Source organism: Patagioenas fasciata, chromosome 3 (assembly GCF_037038585.1).
Source record: "Patagioenas fasciata isolate bPatFas1 chromosome 3, bPatFas1.hap1, whole genome shotgun sequence".
Taxonomy (NCBI): Eukaryota; Metazoa; Chordata; class Aves; order Columbiformes; family Columbidae; genus Patagioenas; species Patagioenas fasciata.
In genome coordinates, this window is record NC_092522.1 from 35,020,642 (window position 1) to 35,034,487 (window position 13,846).

The 13,846-nt window shown below is 41.6% G+C and overlaps 1 protein-coding gene across 1 annotated transcript in view; it reads right to left on the reverse strand.

The window, feature by feature from the left end:
- The window catches only part of PPP1CB (protein phosphatase 1 catalytic subunit beta), a 29,345-nt gene extending 19,683 nt beyond the window's left edge, over positions 1–9,662 (reverse strand). The window contains exon 1 of the mRNA XM_065833640.2: positions 9,379–9,662. Within this exon, the coding sequence (XP_065689712.1) occupies positions 9,379–9,430 (52 nt within the window). The 5' untranslated portion in view covers positions 9,431–9,662. The remainder of the gene's footprint in view (positions 1–9,378) is intronic.
- Positions 9,663–13,846: the final 4,184 nt, after the last annotated feature.

The window sequence follows — 13,846 nt, forward strand, 5'->3', positions numbered from 1 at the left end:
AGTCAGTGCATCCAGTGTCTTCATATTAGTTCTTTATTTTTTACAACAGAGCCTTAAATGTTGCAAGCCTGTAAGAGACAAACCAACAAACAGGGCAGTGACTTATTACCACACTTGCGATTCTCCAGATAACAGAAGTTTCTACAACTATGGCAAGTATGTCACTCTCAGAGGAGGAGGCAACACACACCTAATGATTGCAGTTACTTCCAGCCCTTTGGAAGGATACAAATCTGGGCCACCGTACCTTTGCAAAGGCACCTTTCCCTCACCCATCCCAACAGTCAGCATGCTCCACACAGCAAACTTGTAAGCTCAGTTACATTTGAAGAAATAGGAAGCCTGAGGTTTCATGAGCAAGAATCATCAATAGAGTTTTCTCCCACAATCCCTCGATCATCAATAAGGGTACTACATATTGAAAAATAAGAAGCTACAGTGACGCTGGAAACCTCAGCCCTTTACTAGATTCACAAAGGTACTGAAAGGTTTGCCAAGCTGGCAAAATTCTCACCTAAAACAAGTGTGCCACAGCTGTGGTACAAGAACATAAGCAAGAACAAGCAAATATTTCACCAGCTTACACTACGACTAGAATTTTGTAGAACTTGACTCAGCTGAGCACTGTATCGATTGTAAACAAGAACATCTCTCACCACATCTGGTTTTTCAAAAATCAAATCTCCAAGAACAGATTTTAAAGGAGGTTAAGAGAAGATAGTGTGATTTTTTCAGACTCATTTACAAATTACTGTTTCTATCTATTCTTAAAACATACAAGCCATAGCTTCATGCATTGTAGAATCTGTACCTCACAAAAAGCCTTTAAGAGCACTGGGAAAACCATCTCTTTAATGGCTGTCATTCACCCAGAGCAGAAACAGCATCTCAACATTAGATGTAAATTAATTCTCTTTAATCTAAGACACAGATGCAGCAAACAAGCTTTGATTTACATAAAAGCCTTTCATAGGGACAGCAATTCCTATTGTAATACACAATCCCATGTGCATAGTGCTATGTCAGAACAAACCTTTGCTGCAAGGAGCTTAAAGCAGAGTGACATAGCAAGGAATAAAGAGAATTAAAAGCAACTATATTCATTGTACTGTCAGGCCATTATTTTAGCATAACAGATCCTATAGTAATCCAAAAGCTGCTCTAATCAATACTAAAAACATGTTCTGCACCTACACAAGCTTTGATAAGCAACCACAGCAAGTCTACTAATAGCAATTAGTAATCAGAGACATGAGTTGCACAGTGGTAGGACAGAAAAATTTCAGCAAAAAGAATCTATTTTTTTTTTAATCCCTCCAAATTCATGCCAGGGAGTAGTAGATAATGTAAGGCAATACTGGAGAGGAAGAAAAATAAATAACAGTAAGGAAAGTGGGTCAAGAATGGACTGTTGGAAGTCCTATGAGCATCACTTTTTGCCATACTTTTATGAACTGGAGAAAATAAATTTAACTTATTCTTTCACACTGCTCCTGGTGTGCCTCTCACTAAGTAACTAAGCTGTTCATTTTGTGGAATCACGAATAGAAGTTTCTTCAACTACTAATCAGCTGTTGTATGCATAGCTGTCCTAAACATTTATACATTTATATTCTCTGATATCACACATGTCCTATTTACTGGACAAAACACTCACGGTTTTAGCGCAACATGAAAACCTAGACAGACTTCTAATTCTCATTAAAAATTGGGACAGCATTACTGCTAAGAAGCCTCCTTCTTTCCCTGCTCTTTTGCAGGCATATGCATTTGTGTGGCTGCACAGTAAACTGCATCAGTGAACTGATCTTTTCTTCATAGTACAAAGATGCAACAAAACAAAGACATAATCTAGATAGTTCGCTGAGCTGGAGAATACCTCCCCACTGTGAACTTGGGCTAGGACTAGTGAAAGAAGCAGCAGTTGGTTCTGCTTCTTTTCACAGTAGCTCCAGCCAAGCATATTTCTGAAATTATGGCTTTAGAGATCTATTTTGTCAGAGTATATCTAAAAAAATCCCCAAACTACAACACAAGACTGCAAGCATGCAATTTTACAAATTGCACACAAGCTTATGCTCCCTCCCCAACTTTCTGTGGAATGTTTAATGTTTGGTGATTAGCAACTATGACATTTAACTATTTCTTGTACTTCAAAGTACTTTGGCATATTTGATGAATCCTTAACAGCTGCTCAGCAGCAGAAGCAGAATGGATTTGGAAGCCAAGAGTGGCATTAGCAATGACTTGGAAAAAAACAATTCTTACACCAATTTTGGAAACATGTTCTGAAGTTATCAACTCCCAGCATTTTTAAATCCAAGTAATGTATATTTGTGGTTTTAAGTCAGGAATCCTACACTGGGTTTAAAAAGTGTCTTTCATTTTGGAAAGCGAAACTTCTGCTTCCTTTGTTATTTAAATTATTCAGCTGTCATCCAGAAGTAACCACTCCCTATCTTGCAGCAAAACATTTGAGAGTTAATTCAGCATTGCTGTAACAGAATTGAGCTTAGAATGGCTTTCATTTATGTGTTACATGGCTGGACAGCAATAATATAAATTAAGCCCTGCTAGAACTTCGCTCAATACAGTAAGTAGCCTATTGCTGAATACACAGCTCCTCTGCATGGTGTATGCAGCCAAGGCTTGTACCTTTCATAGGGTACATCATCTAAACTTTCCACTAAAAATAGAAGAATCAGCCTTCTACAGAGTTTTTTCCTGAAGAACTGTGCTTTTTATATCCAAGTACTCCTAAAATCTTATTAAATTAACCTTCATAGGATGCCCTTGATATTAAGTATTTTGCTGAAGAACAGAGTGATTGCTTGTGAACTCATTTTAGTAGAACTTATTTAACAAAAAAAAAAAATTCACTGCAGTGCAAGAGACTGCCCAAGTCTATCATTTCTAAGCAGGAAAATAACTACACAAAGTGTTGTTCTTCTACTCAAACTTGAATTTACATTCTTAAAATACATACTATCCAGCAGAATTAATGCTCATGGAGAAGGAGATTTGTTAGAAACTAATATCTAAAGTTACTTCAGGGGATACCCAAATAAGGCCATGAAAAGACAATTTTCCCTGCATCAGCCTCACCCATTATATTTGCTTTTCATGGACCACTTGCTTCCTTACACAGAGGTTCTATAAACTAATTTATGGTCTCATTCTGGACCATGCACAGTTGCAAGAATTGCTGAATTCAAGGTTGAAAGACAAGATCACATTAGTTACTCCACCCTGTAAGCAAAATGTGTAACCTTAATGCTTGTTATCAGTCTATATTTACTGTTTGCTTAACTACATTTGAACCTCAAACTCACACAACTATAGCAAAGCATGAGGTAGAAGGCTCTCACTATGCTGGATTATGCGGCAGCAGCAATTCCTGTTCTAGTCCACAGGGAAGGCTAACCTAGCATAAAAATCTCATGAAACAACAAATTTTAGCTTCTTTCTCAAGTTTGACTTTTACTCTAAAGCAGTGCTAATGGCATTCCTAAAACTTGAGGAAAGTAGAGGCAAATTACAAAGTTACTTCATAACTCCTGAAGAGTACCAAGGAAAGAAGCTAAATACTTAATACAAAAAGCTAGGGTTTAACATTAGTTTTCCACTTCTTCAATTTCTCAGGTATTTAACTAATACGGTTATGTGGCATATACACACAAAAGCTTTGCATCAACCTTTATATTAAAAAACCCCACACAGAGGATGGTGCTATGAAACTAAGATGACCTAGCCAATATACTAGACAGATCATACAGCAGTAAGAGAAGACAGTAAACAGGTTCATTTCTATGTTAAAGTTATGAAGCAGATGCACATCACATTAGAGGCACCTCAGGTTGTAGCAATGAGTAGATTCCCCTGTACACACATCCCCTTCACCGAGTACAGCATCTCACCTTACTGATTAATAGCCATACATAGGTATGCTTGACTTCACAGTGCTAAACCATATATTGTGTTCTGGTGGGTTTCTTTTTTTCACCCCCAAAACTGACATACCTACATTTGTAGTGGTCACTAATGAGTACTTAATTATTGCAGCCACCAAGTATTACAAATCCTCATATCTACATTAAACAAAAACAGGGTTTTTTTTCCCTTTTATACTATGATTTAGCTGTGCTCTGAGCAAGACACTGAATGAGTCAAGTAAAAACTATTCTGTAGAATATCTAAATGAAACAGTTACTGAATCATTTAGGCTTCAAGCCACAAAATAGCCAGCCAGAATAAAGGAACACCAGCATACTTTGCCTGACGCTGGGTTCTTGGCCTTCAGTGCAATCTTTCAAGCCAACTATCCCATTCGGCATGCACTTATAAAGCTAAAGATGAACTGACTGATACCTGCACCGCTGTACAAACCCAGAAACAAATATCCTTCTTTCTGTCCCTTCTCCCTGTTTAATACAATACCTATCCTGCTTGGAACATTAAAACTGTCTGTTTTCTTTCTCTCTAAAGCTTATTTCAACAATACAACCTTTGTAAGAAACTTACTAAATTGTCCTTGTTTATTTTTCTAATAACAGATTATCCAGTGATTTCAAACCAGGTAATAACCCTTGTTTATTCAAGCTTCACCTCAATGGTTTGTTTATATTGTTCTGCAACAGATCAATAAAGTCTATTTTTTTTTCCCCTACAACTGCCTCTCTTTTTCAGTATCAGTTACTGTGCCTGTGGAACTGCACGCACTACTGCTGTATCACACCACACTGCCAGGCTGGCCACACAGCTTAATCAGCTAAGACACTAATCAAACAAGAAAGACATTGTTGACCATAATACATCAGCACAGTAGAACTACAGCATTTAAAACTAATAAGGTAAATCTTTATTATTTCATAGGCATTTAAAATCCAACTTCCATTTGAAAAACTGAATAACATTAAAATTTCTATTTTTATCACAACATGCAAGACCTCTGAAATCAGAATGAAGTTAAGGTTGCGGCTTTCTTAGAGGACATCACATGACACAGTAAGAAGACTACAGAATCAGCTTTTACAAGGCAATCATAGAAATCACACTTTGAGCTGAACATTGAAGCAATAATCATTCTTCAGGTCTTCTTGGATAAACATTTCCCAGCTTTCTTGGTGGGTCGGTACTATCAGAACTAGCAGCCCTCCTAACCTCACCAAAAAGAATTTTACTTCAGAGCAGATTCACATTAAGCTCCATCAAGTGAATTCAACTTGTTAATTTGAAATAGGTTAGCCATATTTAGGCAAGCAAGAGGTCTTGCCTAGACAAGGTAAATTTGTTTGTACAGCTATATAAATAAACATTCCTCACAGAAATCCAGCTTGTATTTACAGCTACTACATGTCCGGGTTTCCCCTACTACATTCTCTCTTCCATATGGTAAATTCCTCAGTGTTTACCGAGACAGATACACATATATTTGAAACTGCAGAAAGTCCAGTCCAGCTGAGTTGCCTTATATTCAGTCTATAAGCAACATATATAGCGCAGAAACAGGAAGCCCAACACCAGGACAGAAATATGGCAGTCTCACTTAACACCATGCACAGCACTCCGTACAAGTAAGGTCACACCTATTCCAGCACCCTTGCTTTGATACAGATGGAACTTTTGCATACATCACCAAAGCTTAAATTAGCTTAGAGCCTGTCTTAAATATAAGCCTAGTGTAACAATTTAGTGTAGCATTTTTTGCAAATTTCAGGGCATTTCCCACAGAGGGATACATGGTATGCTCAGATGGGCAAAACACAACATATTCCACATCTGCTGTAGTCATGACTGTCCTGTGTATGTGCACACTCCTGTGCTGTTCACAGCTAGAAAGGACTGGAAACATCTATCCACCAGGTGGCATAGCTGGGAAAGTAGGAAGAATAATGATAAAAAAATAATAATAAAAAACAAAACAACACACAAACCAACGAAAAAACCCACAACCCGCAAACACAACAAGAAGAAAAAAAGTCAGGACACTGAAGCAAAAATGAGAGGATCACCTTCCTGTGTGCCATAGTGTGACTAAGTCTGACCCATGACTAGAATTTTGAATACCAGTGCAAAAAGGAAACAGCCTTAACACTAATTTGGCTCATTCACTTTCATGGCTACACATTAGTCAAAGTGTTTTAGTGAACTATGGAATTTTGTGTTTAAATGACCTATAAATCTTTGGAGATTCACTTACAAGCGATTTATTTATCAAAAATATTACAATAAAGCTAAATGTATCACCAACATCAGTCAGTCACACACCTAAGAGCATTAGCATTAGCCTCATTTGTCTAGTAAAGAAAGAGGAATAGGATGAAACCATATACTAGACATATTGAAAGAGAATTCAAAACAAGCTCTTATTCTTAAATTCACTAGTTAGTGATACTTTTCTCCAAATAGAATTAATTTATAAGGTAAAACTACAGTGTATACTGTATGCATCAAGTCTGAATGTAGCAATGCCTTCTCTTATTTGCTCTACCTCCCATTCCTCCATGGGAAGAAAAAAAAGAATAAGAACACAGTATATACAAAAACACATGGAAATTGAAAGCTAATGTCGTAGAAGACTATCACCATGCATTAACACTACAGTTCAGTTGAGTCTTTCTGAAAACGATCCCAAATTTAACTAAAGAATTAATCAATCTGACTCTCAACACTCAAAAGATCTCTGAAGTACGCACGCATACAGGCTAGCATACATGCACACATCTTGAGGGCTGGGAAGATGTTCTTGATGAATTCTCCCAAGCAGCCTGGCTACATCTCACACTGACAGCTCAAAGAAAAGAAAACAAAACAACAAACGACAGCACATGGAGGGTAAGATGATCTAAGTAGGTAATTCCAATCAAAGGCAAGTTAATTTGTCATATACCCAAAAGATAAGTAGACTTGAACAAAGGTAAAATCAGTTAGAGTAACCTAATTAAAGTAAGAGCAAGAACTCATGACAACTAATATCACAGGCTAGAAACAGGTGTCACCAACCCACAATCCAATGACAGCAGGAAAAGTTTCCTGTTGCTGTGGCTTTTGGTATGTATTTGCTACCCTTTAAAATGTACATGCAGTAGCCACCTAGAGACAATTGTAGACTGCTATCAACACCATCCATTTCACTCCATGTAACTAAAAGGACTAAATACGTGTCTCATGACATTTCATAAAAATCTCTTTTGATTATTTTAATGTGCATTTTTACAACTCAAAAGCCATGTTTCCTTGCGCTTTAAGTCAAAGTTGAAGTGTAATGGAGAAAAAAAATGCTATAAACTCATTAATTGCTGCAGAGATAACAGTCAATAGAAATTTTTCTGCGCAAGCAGCACAGGAAAGGATCCATATTCACTTTACCAGAACAGGTCAGCTACGCAATAGCAGGAGTTCCGAATGTGAGCTACCAATTGTACAAAAAAAAAACTTCATTGTGAAACACTACTATCCAAATCACAGCTTAAAATATTATACACTAGCAGTATCACAAACACCATGTGTAAAATGGAAGCAAAAATAATACACAATGCATTATTTAAGTTGTTGTTCATTTGTTGTTTTTTTTCCAAACAGAACCTGCAAAAACCTATTCCCCTTCAGACACAAGATGATGTACAAGGCACTCCTACTACTGTTTGTAGGTAACAAGCAGTGAAAAACCACCCAATTTCCCTTAAAAATCTTCCTCATCTCTGTTCAGAGGGAGAAACAAACCGAGAAACAGCGATGAAAAATTAGGAGCAAAGCTTGGTTCAGAAGTTGCCATACACAACCCTAAAGATTAAAGTACTATGGAATACAAAGCACAGATTAAGTTGCTCAAACACAAGGCACCCAACCATAACCCAAAAAGGCAGAAAGTTGCAACACAAGTATTTATGGCACACATAAAAGGTATGAAACATTTGAAAGTTCTTATTTTAAAAAGATAAGTAGAGTAATATTTAAAACAACCCACCAAGTTGCATACCAAAACATGACAGAATCCCTTCTTCTTAAAGGAATCTGTGTTTAAGTAACTACACTAACGAGCAATGAGCAAAAGTATCAAACATGTTTTTAAGTGTCTCTCAAAAAATCCCACCACCACAAATATACATGCATTTTAATGTCCCCAAAACTGCACTGCGAAGTCAACTTTTAGTAGGTTACTACTTGGTTTGTCTTAAAAACCTACGTACTAATCTGGGTTTCAACATCCGGAAAAAGGGAGTTTTATCAGTATTAGTGATCACATATAAACATCAACTGATGATACCTGCAGTTTCTACATACTATACTACACTGTATACCTTAAATCACGAACATAAGCACAACTGCCCAAAGTCTTTATGTATTTTAAAACACTGGTTTTATTGTTCATAATTAAGTTTCACATCTACAAAGAAAAGATAGGAATTACTAAAAAAAAAATCCTCAAAGCCCTAAAAACTCTGCTTTGTAGTAACTCAGCTGCACAAAACTTTCAGACTTACAAAGCTTGTTTCACTTCCAGAACTGTACATGCTCCAGAAATTCCTTTCCATAAAGCCTCCTGCAAAGCGATCCAACGACCCACGAAGTACAGCAGCCAAGCGAACAGCACATACCCATGCATGTACTCTCATCTCCAGCATACCAGATATTTGTTGAATGTGCAATGAAAGATTAATGTGAGAAGAGGCCTAAGAAGACTAAATATGCGAGACATAAATAAAAAGAAAACGCTTGGAATAATTCCTCAGCTTCTCCAAAAGCAAGGAGTCAGCTTCCTCGTTCTTTAAAGGAAAGACTCGCTATTTAATACACACAAAACCCTTCACAGCGTTTATCAGCCACCCGTGAGAGTCACTTTCGGAGACTGTCCCGCAGGCGGGCAGAGGAATGTCAGGCCACCAAACCTCTTTGCTTCCACTGACACGTTCATACAACCCCACACCTAACACACAGTTTTAAACACGGGAGACTGCCACCAACCAAGCCGGAGAAAGGGACCAGGCCGCTCACAGCCGCGCTAGCGAGGCTTCTCTAGCTCGCCCCTCAGCCAGGCAGCTGCAACACGGGAAAACGAAGACGGAAAGCAAGGCTTTTTTTTTTTTTTTTTAATAGGAAAGCAGCCACTGCACGCAGGGCCTGGCCCGGGGCTGTGGCGCGGCACTCCAACCCCCTTCCGGCTGCCACCGCGGGCCGAGCGGCGCGGAGCAGGCGATGCCCCGGCTCCCCGGCCGCGGAGCGGGACCGGCCCGGCCCGCCCGCTTCCCCCTCACGCCGCCGGCAGTCCCGTCTCCCGCGGGGAGCCTGGGGGGAGGCACGGCACCCTCTCGCCCCCCCTTCCCGGTGTGCGCAGGGGGCGGCGGGCGGGCGGGCGGGGCTGCCCGGCGTCTCGCTTACCTTCCAGCAGCCGGGTGATGAGGCTGTCCACGTTCAGCTCCCCGTCCGCCATTTTGTGGCCACCAGACTCGGTCCCGGGCGGGGAGAGGGCGGGGTGGAGGGCGCTTCACAGAGGAGGAGGAGCAGGGAGCGGTGGCCGCAACTACGCTGGCTCCCCCCACCCCCCTCCGGCAGTCCCCTGCGGCCGCCCGGCTTCTCCCGCGCTGGCAGCCAAAAGCGCAGCGCTCGCTCCCTCACCACTAAATGGGGGGACGCGGCCACCCCTCCTCCCTGCGCCTCCTCCCCGCCTCAGGAGCCGCCAGCGCGCATGCGCCCCCTCCTGCCCACCGCCCCGCGCTCCAGGCGCCGCGCAGGCGCCCAAGGTGCTGGCGGGCTCCGGGGCGCATGCGCGGAGCCTCAGACGCTCGCTTGCCCGCGTCCCTGCGGGTCTCCAGATTGAGGTGCGAGAGCGCGGTGCTGCGGGATGGGACGGGCACACCGTCACCTGCCGGTCTCTATGAGGCTGGCAGGGCCGGGGACCTCGCGAGGCGTCCTCTGGGGGAACGGCCTCCGCAGAGTGCGGGGTGAGGAGCCCTTTCCTGTCACGACGCCAGTGCCGAATCACAGAATCACAGAATGTCAGGGATTGGAAGGGACCTCGGAAGATCATCTAGTCCAATCCCCCCGCCGGAGCAGGAACACCTAGATGAGGTTACACAGGAATGTGCCCAGGTGGGTTTGAATGTCTCCAGAGAAGGAGACTCCACAACCTCCCTGGGCAGCCTGTTCCAGTGTCTGTCACCCTCACTGAGAAGTTTCTTCTCATATTTAAGTGAAACCTCCTGTGTTGCAGTTTGAACCCATTACCCCTTGTCCTATCATTGGTTGTCACCAAGAAGAGCCTGGCTCCATCCTCGTGACACTCACCCTTTACATATTTATAAACATTAATGAGATCACCCCTCAGTCTCCTCCAAACTAAAGAGCCCCAGCTCCCTCAGCCTTTCCTCATAAGGAAGATGCTCCACTCCATCATCTTTGTTGCCCTGCGCTGGACTCTCTCCAGCAGTTCCCTGTCCTTCTTGAACTGAGGGGCCCAGAACTGGACACAATATTCCAGATGTGGTCTCACCAGGGCAGAGTAGAGGGAAAGGAGAACCTCTCTCAACTTACTAACCACCCCCCTTCTAATACACCCTAGGCTGAGGGGTCAGGCAGCTCCACCGGCTGACTCACATTTGGGGAGCAGCTCCAAGGACTTCACCATGGGTGTGGGGACACCTGGCACCTCTGGTGGTGCCCAACCTCCTCATAACGGGCTGCTGCAGGAGAAAGGTGGCTTTGCCTTTAGTTGACAGCCATCAGTTATGTACAAAAGACAAGAAAATGAGGCCTAGTAGGCTGCATTTAACCTGTGTGTCACCCTTTCTGCTGAAGCTGCACCTGTGAAAGCTCACAGTTTATTTAAAAAACACCAAACTGTCAAAACTGGAATGACAAGTATAGCCCAACTCTAACACGCTTGTCAGAAAAACCTCTCAACCAGTGTGGTTTAGGTTTCATTGCGGCTGGACCTGCTCAGAGTAACAACAGATGCTTGCCTTGGATGGACAAAGAAGTGCTTTAAAATGTGGGTGGTGAAAACGTTCTGTGAACTGGGATAGCAGACAAATACATGTATGTTGACAAAATAACAAAGTGCAGATGTTCTAGAAAAAACAGGCCGCTTATTTATATGCCTAGGCGTAGATGGTGATGGAGAAACTTATTTCTGTGACCTCAAACTTGAATTTTTCCATTAGTCTGTACAAGCCAGAAAAATGCTGTTACCTTGAATAATTTCAAAATCCAGTTTTTTTATCTCGAGTATGAGCAAAACTAAAGCAATTAAGACAAGGTGGGGCAATGATTAGGCGTCAGATGGTCCTAGGTGTCCAGACAGGTGGGTAAAAGAACACTCTTTTGAAATACCTGTGCAATGATAATAAAGATTCACTTGATGCACTGAAGAAAGAGGAAGAAACTCCAAAGAAAATTGATTTTGTATCTCCATTTATGGGCAGCATATTTGGAAATGTAATTCCAACTCATCTGCTGAACATACAGCTGTCTTTTTTGTTTTTCAAATTCTTCTAGTAGTGAATTTTTTTTTTTTTTGTGAAACAAGGGAAAATAAATATTCAGCTTTTAAAAGGATCTACCTTATCCCAATTACTTTATTGTTGCTAAAACTAATAGATCTACAGCCCTTCTTGAGCTTTTAGGAATTGTCCCAGTTTCATTTCTCACAACCTAACTGCCCTGAAGGTTGTTTTAAGCCATCACAACATTGGGTTCAGACATAATAATATTGTATTATCACGGAGCATTCTGCATTGACAACAAAATGGGGATATGAAATTATCTTTCACTGTGGCATAAAGATACAATTAATTTGTCTTCTGAAACTCCAGAAGCTACTAAACTTTCAGATAAACTGAAGAAAACAATTTTATAACAACCGTTTTTACTAGGCATGGCAGCATGTTCCAGAAACAATGCAGCAGCGTATTATAATAGCAAAATAATTTAATAAGTGGAGATGCTGTGGAACAGAACAAGCTGCAAAAAATACCTCGCTTCTTTCCATGTAGATGATGTGCCAGTGTCTTACTTTATTTCACCACGTCACATCTGAACCCACATTGACCTGTGTAAATCATGCCATTGCATTGCTGAGGATCTCTGGTAAATATGTTAGGCTTGTTTTTCCTACTCCATTTCACTGCTTCTCTGTTTTCTCAAGGGGCTGACGGACAGCTGGGTCACACGATGAGGAAAGCCCGCTGGTGCTGCCCTTGACGTCAGAAGGATGACACCTCACCGGATACTTCTCAGTTCCCATCACGGCTGCATCCCAGCTTGCACACCACGGCCACCTTCCCACCCTCTGCAGCAGCATCTCTGGGTGACAGGGTCACTCCCTGCCTGTACGTGGGTTGTCAGACGGGAGGGTGGCCGCCTCACCGGGCTGCATAGCCCTGTAAAGTTTGCTCCCCCCATGCCCTCTCCAACCTTACTTCATAGCAGGGAAACAAGTACATGAGTTTCCCCCTCAGTGGGTAAGACTTGACAGGACCTGTGGTTTACGTTGGTGTAATCCCAGTACAGCAAACAGAAATAAAAGATCAGACAATGAAGCCTCTTCTGTGATACAGAAAGAAATAGTTTATGTGGACTGAATGTGTTTTCCTTGATCAAGGGAAGATTGGTAATTTTTGGGCGTTACAGCATACACAGGTACAGGCCAAAGATACCTAACTGGTGATTTAAGCAGCAGGAGAAGCTGAACATTGCTGATGCCTGTGACAGATTCCCATTAATAATGCTCAACTTTCTAAACTTCCTTTCAGTTATTTTGAAATTTCCTCTTACGTCCACCAACACAATTTTGCATCTAACTTTCCCCTACTTGATCTCAGTGTCATTTGCCCCAAATGCCCCATTTGTCAACTTCTCTCTCCTTGTCTGCACACCATCTCAAGGTGTCCTTTAATTTGTACTGCTCTTCTGCTGAATTTATGAGATCTGAAGGACAGAAATTTCCAAAGAAGGTGGCAAAAAAATTATATGTTTTTAAGTGTCATTCCCTAAACTGTGGCTCTCTAGACATGAGTTTTCACGCTGCTGCTGAGACAATGATACGGTTGCAGCCCAGCTGCACAACACCATCTCAGCATCTCCAATGTTCCCCACTCTTTCCTAGTGACCTTGTGTTGGTTCAGCCAGTACATCCATGTCATTGTCCTTCAACGTTATTTACTATGCCATCATAACTGCTGCTTTCAAAAACCATGGCCCCAACTACACTGCCCTCCTAGGTCTGTCTTCAGTTACCTGCTAGACAGCACACAGACATGTTTTGCAGCATTATCTCACCCGTATAGCTTGTTTCTAGTGTACTCTGTCACCTTTGCCGACTGTAACTCCGGGCTGGCTTGCAGCTGTTATGTGGATGGGAGGAGAAAGCCGAGAGGAGCCATGTGGTTCGATTTCCAGCATGTAATTAGGAGCATATTCTCCCTGGGCAGTGATAGCTGAAAAACCGCTGCCTCCTCTACGGCTGCCTTCAGTTTCTGACTTGAAACAGAAATTGGTGATCCATATCAGCAATGCATTTTCTTAGCATAGTTTGTTTACAAAATATTCACAGGTCCCAGTTTCTTTAGTCAGGAAGTGGCAAGGAACTGTATCAAAGTAATCCCAAAATATACAAAGGCTGCAGATAAATTATCACTGTTTTTGTCCCAAAAGTTTAGATTCGGAGACAGGTGCAGGAAACCAAACAGGTGCCACTCCTTAGCACTGTATGACCCTTTTTTGTTTCTCAATATTTGTACTAAAGCTGGGAAAATAGCAGATTTAATTGTATCCTTTTAAGATAAAAAAAAAAAACCAAACTACTTTTCTACACTGAGCTAAAACCAAGACTTTTTCAACCTTCCTGAAA